General features: G+C 41.3%; 1 protein-coding gene across 1 annotated transcript in view; it reads right to left on the bottom strand.

The window, feature by feature from the left end:
* Positions 1-251: 251 nt before the first annotated feature.
* The window catches only part of cckbra (cholecystokinin B receptor a), a 28,398-nt gene continuing 7,480 nt past the window's right edge, over positions 252-21,169 (bottom strand). The window contains exons 2-5 of the mRNA XM_028571659.1: positions 13,432-13,680; positions 6,453-6,714; positions 1,634-1,761; positions 252-823 (exon numbers count right to left, since the gene is read on the bottom strand). Coding sequence (XP_028427460.1) covers positions 252-823; positions 1,634-1,761; positions 6,453-6,714; positions 13,432-13,680 — 1,211 coding nt within the window. The remainder of the gene's footprint in view (positions 824-1,633; positions 1,762-6,452; positions 6,715-13,431; positions 13,681-21,169) is intronic.

Genomic DNA, 21,169 nt, shown 5'->3' on the forward strand with positions numbered 1-21,169 from the left:
ACAAGAAAAATGTCGCCAAACTGAAACAGCTTATTCCCCGCATCACATTCTGCAACCATGCACACAGAATTTGAAGGAGACCTTTTAAAAAGGCCTAATAAACGAGGGCGGGGATATTACTCAGTGTGTGACTCATAGCATATTAAGATGAAGAGTGAAAAACAGAAGATACAGACAAAAACAGATGGTGCACACGGTAGCCACTGCCCCGACAGCCGCAGATGCAAAACATCCAGCTCTCTCCTGCAGGCTCAACAGGTGCCCGTGGTGCTGACGGTGGTGTAGCTAAACTTGGACATGGAGGTGGCCATGGAGGTCGCCATGGAGGTGGCGGTGACGCCGTCTTCTCCTCCCTCCTTCCTCCTGCACCACCAGCGGCAGAGCCGGTTGCGGCAGCAGCAGGCGAAGGTGGACAGCAGGGCCTTGCGGAAACGGGTATTCATGAAGCAGTAAATGATGGGGTTAACGCAGGCCGAGGTGTAGGACAGCAGGTGGATGAAGGAGATGGGCGCTCCTGTGAGGGCTTTGGAGGCTGACCTCAGGTCAAAGGCCTTCCAGGTGTTGGCGGAGAACAGGGGCATCCAACAGATGAAGAAGAGTGCCACGATCACCATCAGCATGCGGATGACTCGCCTCTTAGCCTGCAGCTTGGCCTCTGAGGTGTTGCTGCGGGGGCGCTCAGTTTTGACCCGGGTGGCGCCAGATGAGGCAGAGAGGGTGGGGAGCTCCACAGCAGAGGAGGGTTTTTTAGACACCTGGATGTAGCAACCATCGTCCTCATCGTTGGACCCTGTGACAGCCTTTCCTACACCGTTCTTCTGGCCTGTGGACAGTCAAAGTTTACATTTTGAAGAGCTTTGGTGGACTTCAACATAATGCAAGTGCCAAGTATTAAAGGATAAGAGGATCTTTGATAATTGATTACAGCAGGCACAGAAACTGTGACTAAATGCCAAGTTCACTATTTTTCTGCCCACCTAAGAAATAAAACACTATATTTAGCGATAGGTTGCAAAAGTTGCTAACGAAAGGCTATTTCACATTGTCTCAACCTTGATGAATCACACACAAGACTCCATGGAAACTGATGTTCCTTATGCACACAGTAACAAAAGCAGTCATTATAATAATCACCTGAAATATCACCATATTTCAGCTATACCTGACAGAGAAATTCCAAACAGGCATGAAAGCAAGCAGAGTAGGTATTAGGACAACTGAGAATAAGTCTGTATGTAACAGGTGCAGAACCTATAGGTAGCAACAAAATGTCATTCTCTGCTTGAGGCAAAGCAACCTTTACAGTTATGTTGCATATCTATTTGCCTGAGAATGGTTGTTTGTTCCTATTGGAAGTGCATAACATTAAAACTAAAACACCATACATTTAATTAAAAAAAAATTTAGGTGTATATCTAGCCTAATAGGGGTTTATTTGTGTCATTACTGGCATCTGCAATATTTTACCAGACTTTTAAGAAATCCTGCTGTAGCCTGCGTTTCTAATGAAATTCACCACAGCTTCACACAGGTCCATAAAAAGTGAAGTAGATGTTTTCATCCGCAGTATGAATTAAATCGATGTGAACAAAAAGCCTGTTGCCATTTGGATTGAATTTATGATGGATCTCACCGGTGGTCTCTCTGTTCTGGCCCAGCTCAAAGTGAATGCCTCGGAAGAGCTCTCTGGAGATCAAACCGTACGCTACCATCATTACCACTCCCGGGATGAAGAACAGAGTGAACAGCAGCAACACATACCTGAAAAACAGATGGAGTGGAAGGAGAAAAACAACGGTCAGAGAAGAAAAGGGAGTTGAATCAGCCCTCAAAGCCATCCAAATACAGATAAATCAGATAATCTAGCAGATGGCTGGAAAACCTGCACACAAACACCTGCATGCATGTGTTGGAGCTGTGCTGGAGGCCCTACAGATGGCCGTCCCCTCCCAACAGCCCTCTTTACACCGTGGTATTACAAAAACTGCAGCTTCCTGGGCCAGATCTGCAGCTTCTACCTGCAGGCTATCAAGCTCGTCAGCACCATGTGGTTTAACCTTCCTCGATACTGTTTTTTATCTACCACTCAGGGCTTTTTTGCTGATGCCATGTCTGCATATATCTACCAATTCTATATGTAAATCCTTACCACATACTTTCATGATGTTATAACGTTGTCGCACTCATGATGGACAGTATTTTTAAAAAAGGACCATTGAACTAGAGCTAAAGATATTGTCTTTTGTTTTTTTTTATTCCGAGCATTCCTCTGCCTTGTCAAAACCTAACGCATGAAGTTAAAATATAACCTGGAGAAGCTGCGAATTAGAATTATTGATTTAACAAAATACACTGCACTCAAAACATGATGTTGATCTTCCCAACATGAGGACGCATTAGGTCTCTATAGTTTGCAGAGTGAGGCGAACCAGTTGGACCTGTCAGCTGATGCAGGTCTAACACTACAAAACACCACTTTCTTTAAGAAGGTAGGAGCCATCCTGTTTAACCGAGGAAAGGTTTTCAACACGACCTTATCAAACTGTCCAAACTGTTTACACGGTAACGCAGTGCATATTGACACGTCTGGTAACAACTGGACATCACATGGGTACAGCACATCATACTAGACAGTACACAGGGCTGTACATAACACAACAGAAAGAAATATTTTTCAGAAGGCATTTCTGAAATTACATTTTGCCAAATAAACATTAAATATGCTGTAATATCACAATTGCGAGACATTTCATGCTGCCCCAGGCTGTGTAGACGGCAGTTTTCTGATCATGTTCCATTTTCCCGGCACAGAAAGAACAATGACCGTGGCGCTCTCTCTCTCTCTCTCTCCCTCTCTCTCCCTCTCTCTCCCTCTCTCTCTGCTTGGATTGATGGCACCTTAAAGAAAAAGTTGTTAACTGAGTAAAGTGCAAAGAAACTGCAGAAAATGTTGACAGAGGGGAATTTTTAAAGCATGTACACAATTTAAAGGGCTCAGTCTATCCGATTGCAGACACCACTCTGCATATATTCTATACAAGACATGGCTGCAACACTTCATATTTGTTCAAATATATTATAAATATGCAGCAAAGTACAATGAATGACTTTGAGTTATCAAAGTATCGAGTCTTTAAAGGTGAATCAAATGAATAGAACCTTGTGAACTAAAAGGAGAAGCGACATTAGATTAAAAGACAAAACTAAAAAAAGAAACCCATGAATAAATAAAATAACCAACCACCATCTCCGTTTTGATTCGTCAATCACAGAATGCTCTTCTCAACCACCGATGTTTGCGGTGCACATCAGTCAGCACATGAAAGCGACAGCAGACAGGCAGTTTCATTCACTCTCTTGATATTCTAATGTCTTCCTGGGCAACCCTCTGAACTCTGCACAGCCCTTCTCTTTCACTAAAAGGCTTTAGTTTAAGCCTCTCACCAGCTGGCTGTTTGATACTGTGGAAAATCTGTTTGACAAAAGTTTTCAGGAAGTGCACATGTAAGAGTACGGGAACACCAAAAACAATGGTGGGTATCTGTGCTTGCTTTTCCCTCAAGGGGGAAACCCAGATGGACGGCATTATGAATATTCATATTTTGCTCCCTCTTTTGACTATTCCCGCATCACCTGAAAGCTACATGATTATCAACCAGGAAAGGTGTGTTTGGTTTATATATTAACCATCAAGGAAAATGATATGCGTGTTACATATTTCTGCACTATACATAGGACTACAAATAAACTCCGCCTGTGATTGGGAGATGTGGAAATTGGATCATTGTGAGTGATTGACGGAAATATCTCAACAACATTGGAGGGATTGCCATGCCAATGTTATCCGGTCATCATAAAGTGTCTTTATTATCTAATGAGATTTGCCTCGATTAATAAGATTACTTCCAGAGATTTTTTTTAATGTAAACTCCATTCTGTGTTAAATTGTCACAATCATTACATTTGTCTTTGGCTTGACATAATCGGTTCATTAACTTCTTGATGGCTCTTTTATGTGTCTGGAAAATCATTTGCTCATCATCTCTGACTAAAAATGAATGCTTCAGTTACTCTATGCACTGCTTCATTAGGTGCTCAAAAAAAGGTGCCATTTTCATAGAGCGATAGGGAGATGGAAAAGGTGGTATCTCTTTTCATTCTAGGTTTTAACCCCCAACCCTGGTCTAATTTGAAAGACGGCCATGATGGGGAAGATGAAAGTGATTAGAACTTGAAAGGTCAGCATACTTAGTGACACATCTGGACTTTTGCCCTGTGAGCCTCGACTTTCTTCCTCCTCTTCTTCACCTAGCATACTAATTAACTGGTCTCCCACTGCCTCTTCTCTTCCGGAGAAGCTTTACAGTTTGATAGACAGTCGGAGAAAAGACAGCGTTCGACCACAGAAGGCTGTCAAGTAGGGAGATGTAAAAGGTTTTTCAGCTTCCTTTTCATTTTAATTGTGCCATACTGCAGGACTTTACATTGTTTATGGACAGATCTGTGAAAATCCCTCAGTAGTCTCTCCCACGATGCTCTAACATATCTTGTTCTTGGCTGTGTATTCATCTACTTGTATGTATTGATCCTCAGAGAGCTTGTAAACGGCCGAGCAATCCAGTCTGCAGCAGCAATATTCGTTTCTCTCCAGACACTTTGCATAAGCTTTACTCTTCCATCTTTTTCAGTGTACAGTCAGGAGCAGAGAAACACTCATATTCATCTAAAAAGATGGCAATATCGTAACATGTATCCTCACAGCACCAATACTGAGGGCAGACCAATTATCGACAGGATCTCTGTCTAATAACGTCTCGTCGCAGCTTCTCAGTTTTTCGGTAGTCAATCCCTGCTATGCTAGAAAACGGATCCATTTTATACGGTCTCCAAGTATGTCTCAACAGGAGCTGCCTGGTCACTTTTTACAGTACATCTTAAAAAACAGTCTCCCACCTAAAGATTTCATTCATTTTTTAGACACCACCTCTGTAACCACCTTTACAGCTTCAGCCCAGTGGTTCAGCCTTCTCTCTATCATTAGCTAGACTCTTTATCCTTCTCGTGGTTCTACTTGGACAGGTAAAAGGAATCGCCGCAATCAGTGGATTTGCCCACAGGGGCATCAAGCCATCTTTATAGTGCTGACCTTCGAGAGTCCAAAATGGCGGAAGCTATTACAGCTAATAGGCTGCGTTGCATCATCCACTTTTTTTTAAACCTCCTCTGCTTCACAAAAGTGGAACTGTTTTCAGACAGTTATTATAGTGTTTACAGTGTGTGCTATAACACCTGTGTGTAGTAGTGACGTGTAGAGTGAGTTGTTTGCAGTCATGCGCAGTAACGTACGATACACGCCGTATGCATGTCTTCACCAAAGCACATTCAGTAAACATCATCATAATGAAACATGAGTTGTCCGTGTACGGTTTGTATATGGAAACATCAGTTATGGGACAGGATTTGATGTTACAAATGTTTCTTTTGAATAACCTGTGTGGACTTATTGTCCCAGCTGAGCTGAGAAACAAACAAGCAAGCTTGGAGAGCCTTTTTTCCCCCCTTTTTGATGACTCTTTATGGAAATGATGTACAATCCTGAGAACAGTCAGTCAGGGGGAGTAAACAACACAGTACAGAGGAAATAGAAAGAAGCTCAGAGAGCTGTTGTGACTGACTAGCGCTAACATGTTCATGTAACATGCCATTACAGTAGCACACCAACTAGCCCTGTGAGTAGTCTCACCATATATCACCCAGCCTCTGGTATCGCACTTACCTTGTACTGAATATCAATAGTTAACTACAAATCACCCAGTACACTAGAAGGCAGAGCTACACAGTTAAGCTAAGCCATTAGTATGACAAATTGTTCCGCATCTGTTACAGAAATTGAAACACGTTCAACGTAATTTATTGGATAAACTACCACACTTACAAACACACATTGTAATACAATTACTGCTTCAATGTACTGCTCAGAGAACAGCTAAGGTGCTGAAGGTCTGTGCAGGAAATTTGAGCTAAATTACCGAAATGACCAAATCAGCTTCAAATCTGTTTTCCAACTGGAAGCAATCAGTAGAAAGTGGTTTGATTGCACGGCTCAAAAAATGAAGCGACTTTCTGCTTGATAATGCATATGTAAATGACACCATTACGCTGCATGTAAATCAGAGTATCTCCACACATTTGGAACCAAAGCCGAGCAGATTGTATTCACTAATTGACTCCTGTCTATTCGTCTCATACTCACTCATCCCTGTTGAGGTAATGGAGGCACATCCACCAAATTATTGTCATGCATGTGAAATCTTTCGAAAGTTTTCTTTGTGCAAAGTTTGTCAATTCTGAATGGCAAGACGGATGGTTTTTCCTTCTATCACTGAAATCCAATCATAGAAATGTTTGATGAGCTGATGAATCACCATGCTTGTAGTCCCACCAGTACTTACCAGGTCTGCTCAGCTTGCCCGCTGGGCCAGTCCTGGCGACACATGTGGCCAAGAGTACCGTTGGCCTTGGGGAAAGACTTGAGGACACTGAACACCGGGTAGGGCACCATGATTAGCAGTGACACCACCCAGGTGGCAGCGATGACGCGGTAGGCGTGGGATCGGGTCTGCCACGCACGGGACTTCAGCGGGTTACAGATGGCGCTGTATCGCTCAATGGCAATGGCCACAAGGCTGAAGGTGGAGATGCTGACAGAGAGCCCTGCAGGGAAGAAAAGACAGCAAGAAAACATTGAGCTGGTCTGTTGCGGCGGGTTAGACGAGAGAATCAATAGTACTTACATGTCTGTCCGGTAAATATAAAGCTACAGCAGTGAGTAAAGTGAGGAGATCTATTTGCAAAATAGTTAATTAGTTGCTGAAGCACATACACAATAACACCTTTTGAAAGATACAGTACAAAATGTGTCACATCCTTGCTTACAGCAGCAAAATACAGCAGCCTCAATTACTTAGAAAAACAATAACAAGCATGAACACACCCATCCAATACAAGAACCTCCCAGGTCACCTTTGGTGCCACACATTTATTATTCAAATAAAGCCCTAACACTATCATTACCACCACCACCACCACCACCACGTCAATCAGGATTAAAGGCAACAAGACAAGATTTCCATTTAAGAGTCAAAACATGTTTTAGGATAAAATCCATCTGCTCTAAATAGTGCTAGCACCTTTGTGATTGTCCAAGGACACTTTCTCTAAGGGTTCAACACGGTGTAATTCCTTCAGAGTCAATCCAGGTCCAAGTTGTATTTGCATCTATGAATATAAATAATCCGCAGAGGGGGAGCAAGCTCAGTCAGCGCATAGTCTGTGTTCTGAGGGTGAGACTGGCCAGGTGAGACAAATAGCATTAGTAAAGATATACCTGCGTGTCACCAGCAGCCCCCCAGAAATAAATTCACCCCACTGATCCTCTGTCGCTACGAGAAGCAACAACATATTAATCCCCATCCGTTGTTCCTTTACGACAGGAACATCCTGATTAAACGTGAGCGTTGCATTATCATTCAAGGGAGGAAGTCATTATACATACTGCTATAAACATGGTGCAACTCAATCTACAGGAACCATATTAAGTATTTGAGTGGTGGACGGCTCTATGGGTCGGTTGAGAATCCACTCTCCCGAGATCAACCTTTGGCAATGGTCTCTCCAACAAACCAATGAAAAAATATTTGTTCCATTCTATTGTGATAAGCTTTGCTATAGATTAAGGATTTGGTGTATATTGTCGACTGCTACATTTGTAACTTTGGGAAGAGAACTGTGAGGATATATGGTGTGGGATTTGATGCGGAGTGTGATAGAGGCAAGAGAACGACTTTATATCATATCCCTTCTCTAACAGAACAAAGGAGCGGAGTTGTAGGGATAATCCAGAACAAAGGGAACGTCATCGTCACAAAAAGACGCCTTTCATGCTCTGTGAGCAGTCAGAGAGACTCTGCTGTGCATTATTAAAAGCATTTCAGCACTTTGCGAGAAGGGTATTTTTTTTATTGCTGCTACACTGACATGAAACCTGACAGGATACTACATCAAACCAAAACCGCTGGGTTTATTGGCTGAACAGGGGTTTTCAAAATGTGAGGCATATCTCCCCAGGGGGGGACAAAGATACTGCATGAGATGAAAGAGATAGGTGCATGTCACATTCTGAAAGCAACAGGAAATTATTTTAGTTAGGACCAACACTGTTTACAGCAATTTGCACCACAAATAGTTCTTTGTCTCGAAGTTTTAACTCTATTAGCTCTATTATTTTTCAGCTCCTACTACATGAGCCCAGTCTCTGTGCTTAACGTAGGATTTTTTTTCTGCCTGTCTCTGTGACCTGTAACGTTAGATAGCCAATTACAAACATTATTTAGATCTTGGTAGAAGCATGCTGCATACTTATACTCGATACTCTTTTAGAGGCAATTCAGTTGGTACCTAAAAAGTATTGAATTCAGTACCCAGCCCTAATTATCTACTAAATAGAAGTTATGCAAGTAAGATGTATTTATGTGCTCAGAAAATCAGGAAGAGCAGGGTGGTTTTTTAGCAGGCGCCACCAGTGATCATAGAACTACTATTACAATTTCTATTTTTGTCAGCCTTCACTGTCTATAAGATCTGGGCGTAAAGCCTTTCTGCATGTTCCATGACACAATCCTTTTATTGACTGTCGACTGCTGTACACTACCGGTCAACTAAAATAGCCAGCTCCGGCTACGCAGAAGGAGGTGGGTGGCACAGTCAACACAAGTAAGATCTTAACTGTGCGCACCGGCACTGTAAAAGTCTTGCACAATAAGTCTCTCACACCCACACATCTCTTTCAAGTGCTAAGCACAGACAAAGAGAGACACCAAATCACACATGGGGCGGGGGGTTCTTTTGTTGAAGCTTGAAGGCGGTCATGCCCTTATACTTATTGTGGAAATGTGGAACGCAGATGGGAATTTTAATTTTAGTCTTTTTCTCAAAAGGAACAATAAAAACGAGTAGAAGACGAAAAAGAAGAAGCATTATTTGTAAAGCACTTTTGTAAAGTGTTTTACAAGGCAGACAGACACGGCAGAATTAAAACACAAAGGGAATTATAATGAGAGGAGTAAAGCAATTGTTGGTAAAATGCAGTTAAAAGTATAAAGAAACACTATTCAAGGCGTTTGCATTGAAAGAAGTTCTAAAGGAATAGTAAGGCGAGTATCGAGCATACTTTAATGTCTGTCTGGTAAATATAAAGCTACAGCCGCAAGACTGTTAGCTTAGCTGAACATAAAGACAGGAAACAGAGGGAAACAGCTAGTCTGGCTCTGTCCAAAGTAGCATAAACCTATTAGCACATCTAAAGCTCACAAATTAACACTTTTTATCCTTACAACACAGTCCTCATCACCACCAAGAAGCATAAAAACTGCATGAGGAGTCGGGCTATATTGCCATCTTATTAGCTTATTATTCTTGGTAGAACACATTCATATGCATTTATCTTTCAGTGCATGGATACATTACATTATGATGAGTAGCTCAGCCTACAGATCCCCATTAGAGGGTGAAGCCTGTGTGAAATAGAGCCACAGGTCTTCAAATGAGTGATGTTTTCAAACCCTACACTTATAAAGACTAATAGCTGGGAGGTTGTGCACATTCAGACTCAAAGGAAGTGCCCTTCCAGGTGATGTATAGCACTGACACTCCACTAATTTGAATTGATGACAGTTTCAGGTACGCAGACAGCCCAAAGACTAGTGTGCTTCTTGTCTGAGGGATTAGATTCTTCATCAACCCTTTCAACATTTCAGTCCAGGACCACTTGACCATCTGTTTTATTACTGGCGGGGGAAGCAAACACTGATCTGAGATCAGCAGCACTGATGGAGCAATGTGTTTGGCCTCTAAAAGAAGAGTCATGAAACAAAACAGAAAATCGTAAACACTTTAAAATAGACTGCAGCAACTGCAGACCATATACTCCCATTTATTATTACTGTATGTGCATTAAGCAGCAGTGCATAAAGAGGACCAGTGAAACCCATGAACCTCCCTTTCATTTTACATATACTATAATATATTACATAATACAGTCAGCTCCTCAATATACCTGTTGCTGATGATTTTCCTGTGCTTACATTAAAGTCGACACTTTATCATTATATACACGTCTCTTGTGTCTCAGTTATTGCTGCACAAAGTCCACTCTAGTTGAGTTTTCAGACAGCAGTGCTGAGCACAGCTTCCCTCCCTGACACTTGGCAGTATTGCGAGGCTAACGTTTGAGGATAGGAGATTCTGCTGTGATCCTGGACACAGTACAGCCAAGTTAATTACCAGCCAACTAACCAACTAAATGCTCCCATTCTTCCGCTGCGCTGTATCTTCCCTTCTTGGGATGAAGAAGCTCTAATCCTTTTCTTGTTCATTAAACACCAGTCGGGTGAATACTCACAGTAGTCCGCTTGATAACTGGCTTCTGAGCGGAACTGTGAAGTTTTAAATCGAGGGGAATTCAGCACACCTCAACCTGGGGTAAAAGATTTACATTCATCAGCTGTCACTACGCCTGTTATTTCTTAGCTCACACCTAATTCTCCCAGTTGAAGGTTGCCCTAAAGAATCCTAAAGGCATGCAAACTTTACAAATGGAATTAATTTGTTATAGGTGCCCGAGGTGCTTGCATCCAGTTCTGTAAAAGGTTTGCTGGAGGCTACGAAAGTCCAAATTAGAAAACATGCAAACTGCACCTTAGGGGTAGCTGACAGACTGAGCTGGTAAGTTGGTTAGTAATTGTCTTATGACCAGCAATAAAAACACAAACATGGATACATAAATGTGATTTGAAGGCCGCACACATACACACGCACCCAGAATATTACAACATCGATCTCATAACTGCCACCGAAACAGTACCGGGGCTATGATTCACATGATTATCGAATGAGGGGCAGCTAGATGGATGCATGGAGGAACAGGGGAATCAAAGGATGGATGGTGTATTATATGTCTAATGGGCATGTGCTAACAGATGAATTTGCAAAGGGTAAATGAGTTTGCCGAGCAGGTTTGCCGCACAATCAGTGGGTGAGGACGGTCACAATGATCCTGTGTATTGATTGGTTTTGGCTGATAGAAGGCCTTGCTCATGGCCTCAGATCTGGGAGGAGGTGTGATTGATGTGTGTGTTTTTTTACATGCAGGTGCTGATATTTGTCAAAAACCATTTCTATTTATTATTATATTTAGCACGATTTTCTCATTGAGTAGTATAATGATTCTATGTTCCTTCCATAGGCAGCACTAGACATGTTGTCTTGCCAGGGCTAGTTTGGGGCTTAATAACCTTTTGGTGGTGGCAGATGTGTGGTATTTGGAATACAAACACAGCTTCTTCTTCTTTTTTCTTTTTTTATTCTTTTGGAATTTTGCCTTTTATTTGACAGAGGATAATGTAGAAATAGGGTCCCAAGACCGGACTCATTGGGATTTTATGGCATACTCCTCAACCACTCGGCTACCAAGGCACTCCTGACTAAAAAACACTTTTTTAAAAGTACTACGCACTAACAAATAACTGCTTTTTAAAGTAAAAAACAATCAAATCAGCACTCTGATAGTACTGGTAGATAGGACCTTAGTGCAGACAGAAAGCAAGCAGATGCAGAAGAAGAAACAACTTTGGAAAACATAAAACGCTGACAGAATGAAGGAATAATTGGCAGAATAACAGAGAAACAAGCAACACATGTAGGAAATGCCTACGAAAAGTTGCATCATTAGTGAGACTATTCTAGCTGAAAGTCCAGCTCTGAGAACCTTTCCCCCTTCAGTAAATCTTTTAATTAAATGAAGTGGTGTACAATCCTGAGAAAAAAATTACTAGAGGGGAAGTAAAAGGCCCAGTAGTTCCTGTGTCTTGGTGCCTTCTAGAACCAAACAATTTGCACTTTCTTGTGTAACTAAACCTAATTCTGGGTGGGGCTATATCGTAGCATCATCGAGCCCCTCGTGCTGCTGAAGATTCTCCCCAGAATTTTTGTCTTTTAGAAGAACCTCTAATACAGCTCTTTGATCATCTTTTGATACATTAATTTAAACATAGACTAATGACATTCTTAAATTGCATACCTTTTTGCAGGGAAAATAATGTGTTCTTGCATTTTTAGGTAGCTGATTGAGAAAGTAACATCTATCACATTTGCAGTGGAGGAAATCCTAGTCATTATTCAGTTTAATAAAATGCCAGTATACATGTGGTTAAGTGATTTATCAGTTCACAATCATTATTAACTACTCTGTGGCCTTTACCTTAATTAGATGACAAGCATACATATGAACTATTAACCAAAACGTCCAAATAACAAAAGCTTTGAATTTAAAGTCCAAGGCAGCTGGCCCTCCTGCCCTCCTCCTCTTTATCACAGCTCAGAGAACCCAGTAATTGAAAAGGAGATTCAGCAGGCCTGTTCTCACAGATGGTGCATTACATTTCTGAGACAATAATAGGATTGTGGACCTCACTGTTCAATAGCTCTCCTCAACCATTCAAAGCTCAAAGTGAAGACACAAAGTACTGCAGCCGATCTCAGTTTTTCCGTCTCTTGTGCTTCGGTGTGACTCAGGCCTCACGTGGCACCTTGGCTCTGCCCTGATGGGAGCCAGCTCATCATTAAGTCACACTCCTGAAGACGTGTGACTGTTCATGCACTTTGAGCATGATGGTTACCCTCTGACAGGCAAAATGAAGCCCAGAGAAAAGCCTCTCTGAAAGCTTGTGGTATATGTTGAGCTTCTTATTTTTTCCGGCAGGATTGTAAAGCTGGAGCACATTTTCTGATCGGCTGTCAGCCACAAAAAGGGCCAGATTTTGGTTCTAGAAAAGAAAAATGCCTTTTAACCCAGGCACTGAATGATCTGCTTGTTGTTATAGAAAATGATTAGATTAATTTGAATCTCACCCTTGTTCCTAACAGCTCAGTTTAGCATGACACTGGCTCCTTGTGAATGTTTTTGGAAAGAATTTCCTGTGACTCAAATTAGCATTTCATTTAAAAATTAAAAGGATAAGAAATAACAGGCGTCTGGCTGTGCCTGAAGGGAACAAAATCCACCTGCCAGCAACTCTAAAACTCACTAATTATGTCTTGCTTGTTGAATCTGTACAAAAACCAAAGTGTAAGCAAACGATAAGTTGTGGTTTTTAGGGGGATTGTGTGCAGGACTATTCCAGGCACACTGACTTCCTGGAGGTGACACAGCTAGCTGTGTCCAGTCATTATGCTAAGCTAACCAGCTGCTCTCTCTAGCTTTATATTCAGCGCACAGACATAAGAGTGGTATCACTTTTCCCATCTAGCTCTTTGCAGAAGAGTGAATAAGCATATTTCCCAAAATATCGAAGCAGGTTTGAAACTCATCCTCACCCATAAAGTAGGACATAGTCTTGCACATGGCCTCTCCGAAGATGAAGTCCTTCAGGATGTTGGGGATGAGGGTGAAAGGCATGCAGAAGATGGCCATCATGAGGTCGCTGACCGCCAGCGACAGCAAGAAGGAGTTGGTGACGGTCCGCATACGCTTGTTCAGCATCAGGACCACGATGATCAGCAGGTTGCCGAAGACGCTGAGAAGGAAGATGAGAGAGTAGAGCAGGATGCGGAAAGAGTCCATGTCTGACAGAGGAAGAGAGAGGACATCATTTATAGGATCTGTTTTTGTATATAGCTCAGCTGATCAGTTAAAGGAAGGAAGTACATTTGTACAAGTGAACTACGAAGTACACAGCTTTGAATTAATGGGACACACTGTATGGATGTTGTCTTCTAAAATAGAAAATATTTCATCAAAACCTCTGAGTGTGCCTGTTTTTCTTGTAGTCGCGAGAGACAATAAAATGTTTAATGTACAAATAAAAAAACAACTGTGCCAAACAAATAAAAAGAGGCAGAAGAGGAAGATTGATCTATTACATGAACTACCTGGTTTAAAAAGACTTTTACTAGATTAATTGAATTGTAGAATATTTTGTTTCATCTGTATGCAGGTGTTGGGTGTTTTTCTTGTATTCATTCAAGCAACCAACATATTAAATGACATTAAATAATAAAAAAAAACGTTGGAAATAAAACTCAGGGGCGCATAAACAACACCAAAGTCTATTACAGACAGAATAACGTTGCATAATCAACATCTTAAACTGTGCTGGTGACAATATTTTCCTCCCCGCCCTGTGAGCCAAATTTATTATTAAAATAATACTAAAAGAAAAAGTCAAACATCATGAGTGCTGAATAGACTGCCAGGTGCTAACCTGGGAATATAACTCAAACTGGAAGAACAAGATAGAAATTAAACATTATTTGCATCATCATCTTTCCCTCAATTAGTGTCTGTGTTTTCATTCTGTTTAGATAACCCATTAAATGATTAAAATATGAATCAACATAGAACGATTACCTGTTGTAAATCTAAGAATGGTCTTCTAAAAGCACGCGTGTTTCATATGGGTTCCTAGTTTCAGCGCTGCCATCCAGCTGAGCATCAGTAAAAGCAGGACAGCCCAGCCAGAGGGTTTTTGGGATGCTCCCTTCACTGACACCGGCCTGTCACAGTGAGTCTGTATAAGAATGAGAGTATCTAACAGGACAGGGTCGGGGCCGGCCATGTGCTGCGCTGACTGAGTCCTCTGATTAAAGACAGCGCCATGGGGAGTCTGCAGCAGAGCCTGCAGAAACAACGCTACACATCACCCTGAAGGCACACGCTCCTTCATAAGGAGTAAAACCAAGACACTAACAGTAGCCTACTGTATGTTCAGATCACAAACTACAAACGCAACGCAACGCAATATTTCTTTTAATGAAAACTACTTTTATTATTTTATCTTTACATAAATAGTTGTGCTCACAAGAAAATGGTCTGTTGATGCCATGCTACGATCCAAATAATATACTGTATGTACTCTATTAGCCTATCATTAGCGTTATTTTGCTAACGTGCTGCTTACTTGTCCCATGTCCCATGCCTGTTGGTATGCTTTGCATGGCTTGGGTCTGTTTACTAGTATTTTATTATTACATATTATTCATATATTTTTTTAACTATTTCTATGAACCTTGTATTAAGAGAAATAGGCCTATGATTGGTTGTTCATGCACTTTATTATTGCTTAATGCTACTCGGCATGGCTCACATATGCAAAGGATTGATATTTACAGTAGGCTATTGCTCATTTGTGCTCTGTTTCTTCGCAATAGCTTTCAGTGTTGCATATACTGAACAGTGGAAGTTATCATATTATTGCATCAATGTTTTGCTGCTCACCGTTCCTCTGCAGGATTTGTTGAGAATGTGAATTTTATTGCTGATGTTGTTATTTCATCATCTTACTGCCCTGGGTGGGTATTTTTTAACCTTCATTTGTGTAGGGCATCTTGCAAAAGGACTGTTGTCTTTATAAAGACAATTACTTTTTTATGATTTTTTTATTTTTTGTTTTAAAACCATTTAAATGTGTCATTCTCTCTGGCAATAGTCTCATGCTGCACCAAACATAATGTACTATTTTACATTTAAATACAAAACTGTTTGAAATAAATATGATAATGTTGAGGAAATCCAAAAGGCTGTAGGCAATATCAAGTAATTTAACGGGCAGTACGCAGAGGACCTAGACAACAAAGCTAGTGTAACGGTAGCTGAGGGGTTTGAACTCAGGACACTGCAGGATGCAAGTTAATCACCTCTGCCATCGCCATCGCCCTCATCTACAAATATGAATTATTCTTTTGATAAGAAAATCCTCTGATGGCTTTGAGAGTAGTTTCTTCAGCTGGAGATTGACATCACAGTCAAGTTCATATAAGCAAACATCCACCTTGTTTCAGTCACTGAATGATTAATATGCAACGCAGGTGTGACAAGTTTGACAAGAGTTGGATTTACCCAACAGCGTTATGGGAGATATGCATTATAAGCACTCACTTGTGAGACTTTGTTCACGGACAAGTGGGGAGCCCCCACTGGCTCAGCAGCTTCTATTGTGTTAGATGGTGAGCGATCCAGCCGAGTGAAAATGGAATTATCTATTCATTGAGCACCAGTGGTATGTTGGCTCCCCTGAGCCTAACGACTGCATGGCAATTCACTTTGGTTCCTTTGACTCCCTTAAGCGTGACAGCTGTGTTCAAATACAAAAGCATCTATAAATACATCACAGATAAAAAGATGGCTTCTGAATTGCTCATATTCTGCAGTTGACACGGAACATTTTAGCCATGACCCAGGGCTGAGAGATTATGCTTGCCTTGTTTCTCTTTATTTAACCTTTTTTTTCTCTATTTGTGCTGTGTATTCTATAGGGCTGTACCAAATACCATATTTTGTGCTTCAAAGTTACAGTAGGTACTTATCAACAGAGAATATCCTATTCAAAGCTTCGGTGGCGGTTCCTGGTTTTAAAGGCTGCATTACAGTAGAGTGATGTCATTTTCCGAACACACCAGACTGTTCTAGCTGTTTTATTATTTGCTTTAACCCACATACAGTAGTTATTATATTAACATAACTGGTGATTATTTATCAAAAATCTCATTGTGTGCATATTTTGTGAAAGCACCAATTGTCAACCCTACAATATCGCCACAATATCAATATTGCGGTATTTGGTCAAAAATATCGGGATATTTGAATTTCTCCATATCGCCCAGCTCTACACCACAGTGAATTTCAGCCTGCATGCACGTTAAAAAAATATATATTCGAATCCCAACATTGAAAATCAAATACGTACACATCGAACGAATATTCAAATATTTCGATCCAGCCTTAGTATCCTATTGGCTGCTCAGCGAGGCAAACTGTCCCTCTCTTTCCCGACAAGGATCATTAAAGTTCCATCACTTCACTTTGTCTTATTTTTAGGAGAGGACTAGCACGACTGCATAGGGACAGCTAGTCATTTTAAAGTGATTTATTGGATGGCCGGGTTAGCTCAGTTGGTAGAGCAGGCACACATATATAGAGGTTTACTCCTCAATGCAGTGGCTGCAGGTTCAACTCTAACCTGCAGCCCTTTGCTGCATGTCATTCCCCCTTTCATGTCTTCATCTGTCCTGTGGAAGTAAAGGCAGTAATAATCTTAGAGGCCATGTGACTGAGATGCCACAATTTTGAACTATCCTTTTAATCACAACTTAGCTATGAGGCTGTATTTCATACCAAGCCCCTGTGAGATGATGAAATGTTAGAGATGACTGTCAGCTCCGTCCAGATCTGATGCTACTCCTAATTTCAAGTGAGCAGAAAACCCTTTGGAAATGAACCTGTGAAGCAGTAGACATGAGTCAGGTAATGAGTCCTGAACTTGTGGGAGTCAGCCACTTATTCCCTTTTGTTTAAACTTGTCCTTCATGGTCTTGACTGAACGTTCAGTGAATTATTTGCCATTTTCATCTGGAAAGGGCAAATAATGCATTGGCTCAATGTAATTTCGGAACCCATTGGCTATTGTCTGATGATGTTTTCGATTTCTATTAGCTTATTTATTTACAGTGGGGGAAATAAGTATTTGACCCCTTGCTGATTTTGCAGGTTTGCCCACTTACAAAGAATGCAAAAATCTACAATTTTAATCATATGTACATTCTAACAGTGAAAGACAGAATCCCAAAGAAAATTCCAGAAAATCACATCATATGAATTTATTAAAATTGATAACCATCTGATGAGGAAAAACAAGTATTTGACCCCCTGGACAAACAGCAAGTATTCTGGCTCCTACAAGCCAGTTAGTCTTTCTTTAAGACACAGCCCCAATCCGAACCAATTATCTACATCAAATATACCTGCCTCACCTCGTTACCTGTATAAAAGACACCTGTGAACACCCAAACAACCAGCATCCAACATCACTACCATGGGCAAGACCAAAGAGCTTTCTACGGACATCAGGGACAAGATTGTTGATCTGCACAAGGCTGGGATGGGCTACAAGAGAATCGGAAAGCAACTTGGAGAGAAAAGATCAACTGTCGGTGCAGTTATCAGGAAATGGAAGAAGCACCACACCATCGCCAACCTCCCTCGGTCTGGGCCTCCACACAAGATCTTGCCTCGTGGGGTGTCCCTGATCATGCGAACGGTGAGGAATCATCCCAAAACCACAAGGGGGGGAACTGATGAATCAACTGAAGGCAGCTGGGACCACAGTTATAAAAGAAACGGTTGGTAACACACTACGCCGTCATGGATTGAAATCCTGCAGCGCACGCAAAGTCCCCCTGCTCAAGAAGAAACATGTACAGGCCCGCATGAAGTTCGCCATTCACCACCTGGACGACTCAGAAGAGGCCTGGAAGAAGGTGATGTGGTCAGATGAGACCAAAATAGAACTTTTGGCCTCAACTCAACTCGTCGTGTTTGGAGGGCAAAGAACACCGAGTACAACCCAAAGAACACCATCCCCACCGTCAAGCATGGTGGTGGCAACATCATGCTTTGGGGGTGCTTTTCAGCCAAGGGGACGGGACAACTCCATCGTATTGAGGGGAGGATGGACGGGGCCATGTATCGTGGAATTCTGGACCGACATCTCCTTCCCTCAGTGAGAGAGCTGAAGATGGGTCGAGGATGGGTGTTTCAGCACGACAACGACCCTAAGCACACCGCCAAAGCAACAAAAGAGTGGCTGAAGAAGAAGCACATCAAGGTTCTGGAGTGGCCTAGCCAGTCTCCAGACCTGAATCCGATTGAAAATCTTTGGAGGGATCTTAAAATTGAGTTGCCAGGCGACAACCTCGGAACCTGAATGATTTGGAGGCTGTCTGCAGGGAGGTGGGCCAACATCCCTGCCGAAATGTGCACAAACCTTGTCACCAACTATAAAAACCGTTTGACATCTGTGCTGGCCAATAATGGCTTTTCTACAAAATATTAACATGCTGTTTGTCCAGGGGGTCAAATACTTGTTTTTCCTCATCAGATGGTTATCAATTTTAATAAATTCATATGATGTGATTTTCTGGAATTTTCTTTGGGATTCTGTCTTTCACTGTTAGAATGTACATATGATTAAAATTGTAGATTTTTGCATTCTTTGTAAGTGGGCAAACCTGCAAAATCAGCAAGGGGTCAAATACTTATTTCCCCCACTGTATATGCATTCCTATGCAGATATTTGTTTATAGAGATTAGGTTGTAGATGTCGTCTCCAACTCCATTCTCGTGTCTCACGTTGCTAATCGGACTGTAAACGATGAGCGGCGCACGGAAGAGGCCGTTATCCCGATATCCGCTGGCTACACTGGAACCCTGAAATATTGGCCATTGCCTACAGAGGCTAAATCCCGAGATTGTTAACCTATCGATATGAATGTAATTTGCTATAATTAATTTTGTCTGACAGCTGTAATATTACATAAATGAGTCTAATATGATTTCCCAGAGTACCATTTAGTTGAGGAAAAAAACCTCCTTAAATGATATTTTCTTTCTTATTACAAATAGTCTCATTTGGAAAGTCAGAGCTGAAAACCTCTTTTTAGGGGGAAGAAAATGTCCATCAAGAGACAAAGCAAATGCATCATTGGTTGACTTTTCTGTAGCCTCATTAAACATTTTTCAATATCAAGGACAATATTGTCTCTCAGTAACAGTACAGAAATGGCAGAATTGAAAATAAGATGGCCCTTACAAAACCTACAATAAAGTTGCTTTAAAGTTACTTTATTGCATTTTCATATTTGGTTCACTTAACACTTTGATCTGATGTGATGATTTTGGCAGGAATGTGAATAAAAACAATCAACAACCTCCAATAAGCCTTGTAACTTTAGTGAAGAATAATCGCCTTTTGCTGTAATACCCTGTAACTTTCTATGGTGTTTATGAGCTACATAGCAAATGAAAAAATTGGCTTAATTCAAGTCCGACTATGTTTTGAAATTGATTTTTTTTTTCTGATAGGCTTTCTGAGCACAGGGGCCTGCTGGTTATTACAAACATCTGTTTGCTTTTAACCATTAATGGTTGCATTTTGGACTCGTTTCAACTAGTAAGCACTCCAAATTTGAATCCAAACATACTTGGTATGAATGTTTCCTCATAGTGGAAGTTTGCTTCCAATGCAAGATTTGTGTCCACACTGCCAACAATAGATCACAGAGCACTAAATAGCTCCGTTCTTTCTCTGGTTGTCACGGCTAATCAGACGCTGCCCTTTACAAATTCCAATAGTAAGTTTGGAGAGTTTGACGGCATGTCTTGTGTCCTAATGGATCAAATCAATCATTTTCAGTTCAATCACAGAGGAAATGCATGATCGCTGAATACCAAGACTGATTTTGCCTGTATATGCGGATCACTTATAGACTGAAAGTGTCTAAGAGAATCTGTAGGCTTTATAACAAAATCCCACTGGTTTTTGATATATTTGAAAATATATGACTTATATATATGACTCATTGCAGATTTGACCTATTGGCCTTCTTTGTAGCTCTATACTATATACTAAACATACAGTACATTACTCCAAAAAGTGGTGGCAAATGAATTCTTAATATAACATATATAATTGATGTAGCAGCAGTGACGTCAGCCATTGGTTTGTGGACTACCATTTTGAAGCCTCAAGTTTGGCAATTTGGACGTCACCATCTTGTTGTTTTTTTTAAACCCGACGTGACAATTTTTGGACGAGTAGGCAAAGCTGGGGAGGATGACGCTGCCAAGCCACTGTGTTGTCATGACACTATGGTTGCATTGGTGCTGCGCTAAACTAAACGCTATAGGGAAACCTGTCTATTTTCTTTGAAACAAGCCAACTTCTTTTTGCAACCAATAGAGTCGCTGCTGGAAAGATACTGCATGTAGAATGCAGGTTTAAGCCACATTGGCTTCACTGGACAGCAATTAAGCATAGAGCTCTGTCTCTGTCACATTTTATCACTATAATGAGGCGAGTTACTGTATCAGTCAGCACAATTCAACTCAATTAGTCTTTCCTCCACACCCATGAGAGGATAATATTGATCTGTCCTTATCTGGAGATTTTTGGAAGTTGGAGAGAGCTTGTGCGAACGAGCTCAGCACATATTCAATTGCCCACGAGACGTTGTCAGACATGCACGTTTGCTTTTGATGCCACTAATTCCTCCAATCTCT

Source organism: Perca flavescens, chromosome 24 (genome assembly GCF_004354835.1).
Source record: "Perca flavescens isolate YP-PL-M2 chromosome 24, PFLA_1.0, whole genome shotgun sequence".
NCBI lineage: Eukaryota > Metazoa > Chordata > Actinopteri > Perciformes > Percidae > Perca > Perca flavescens.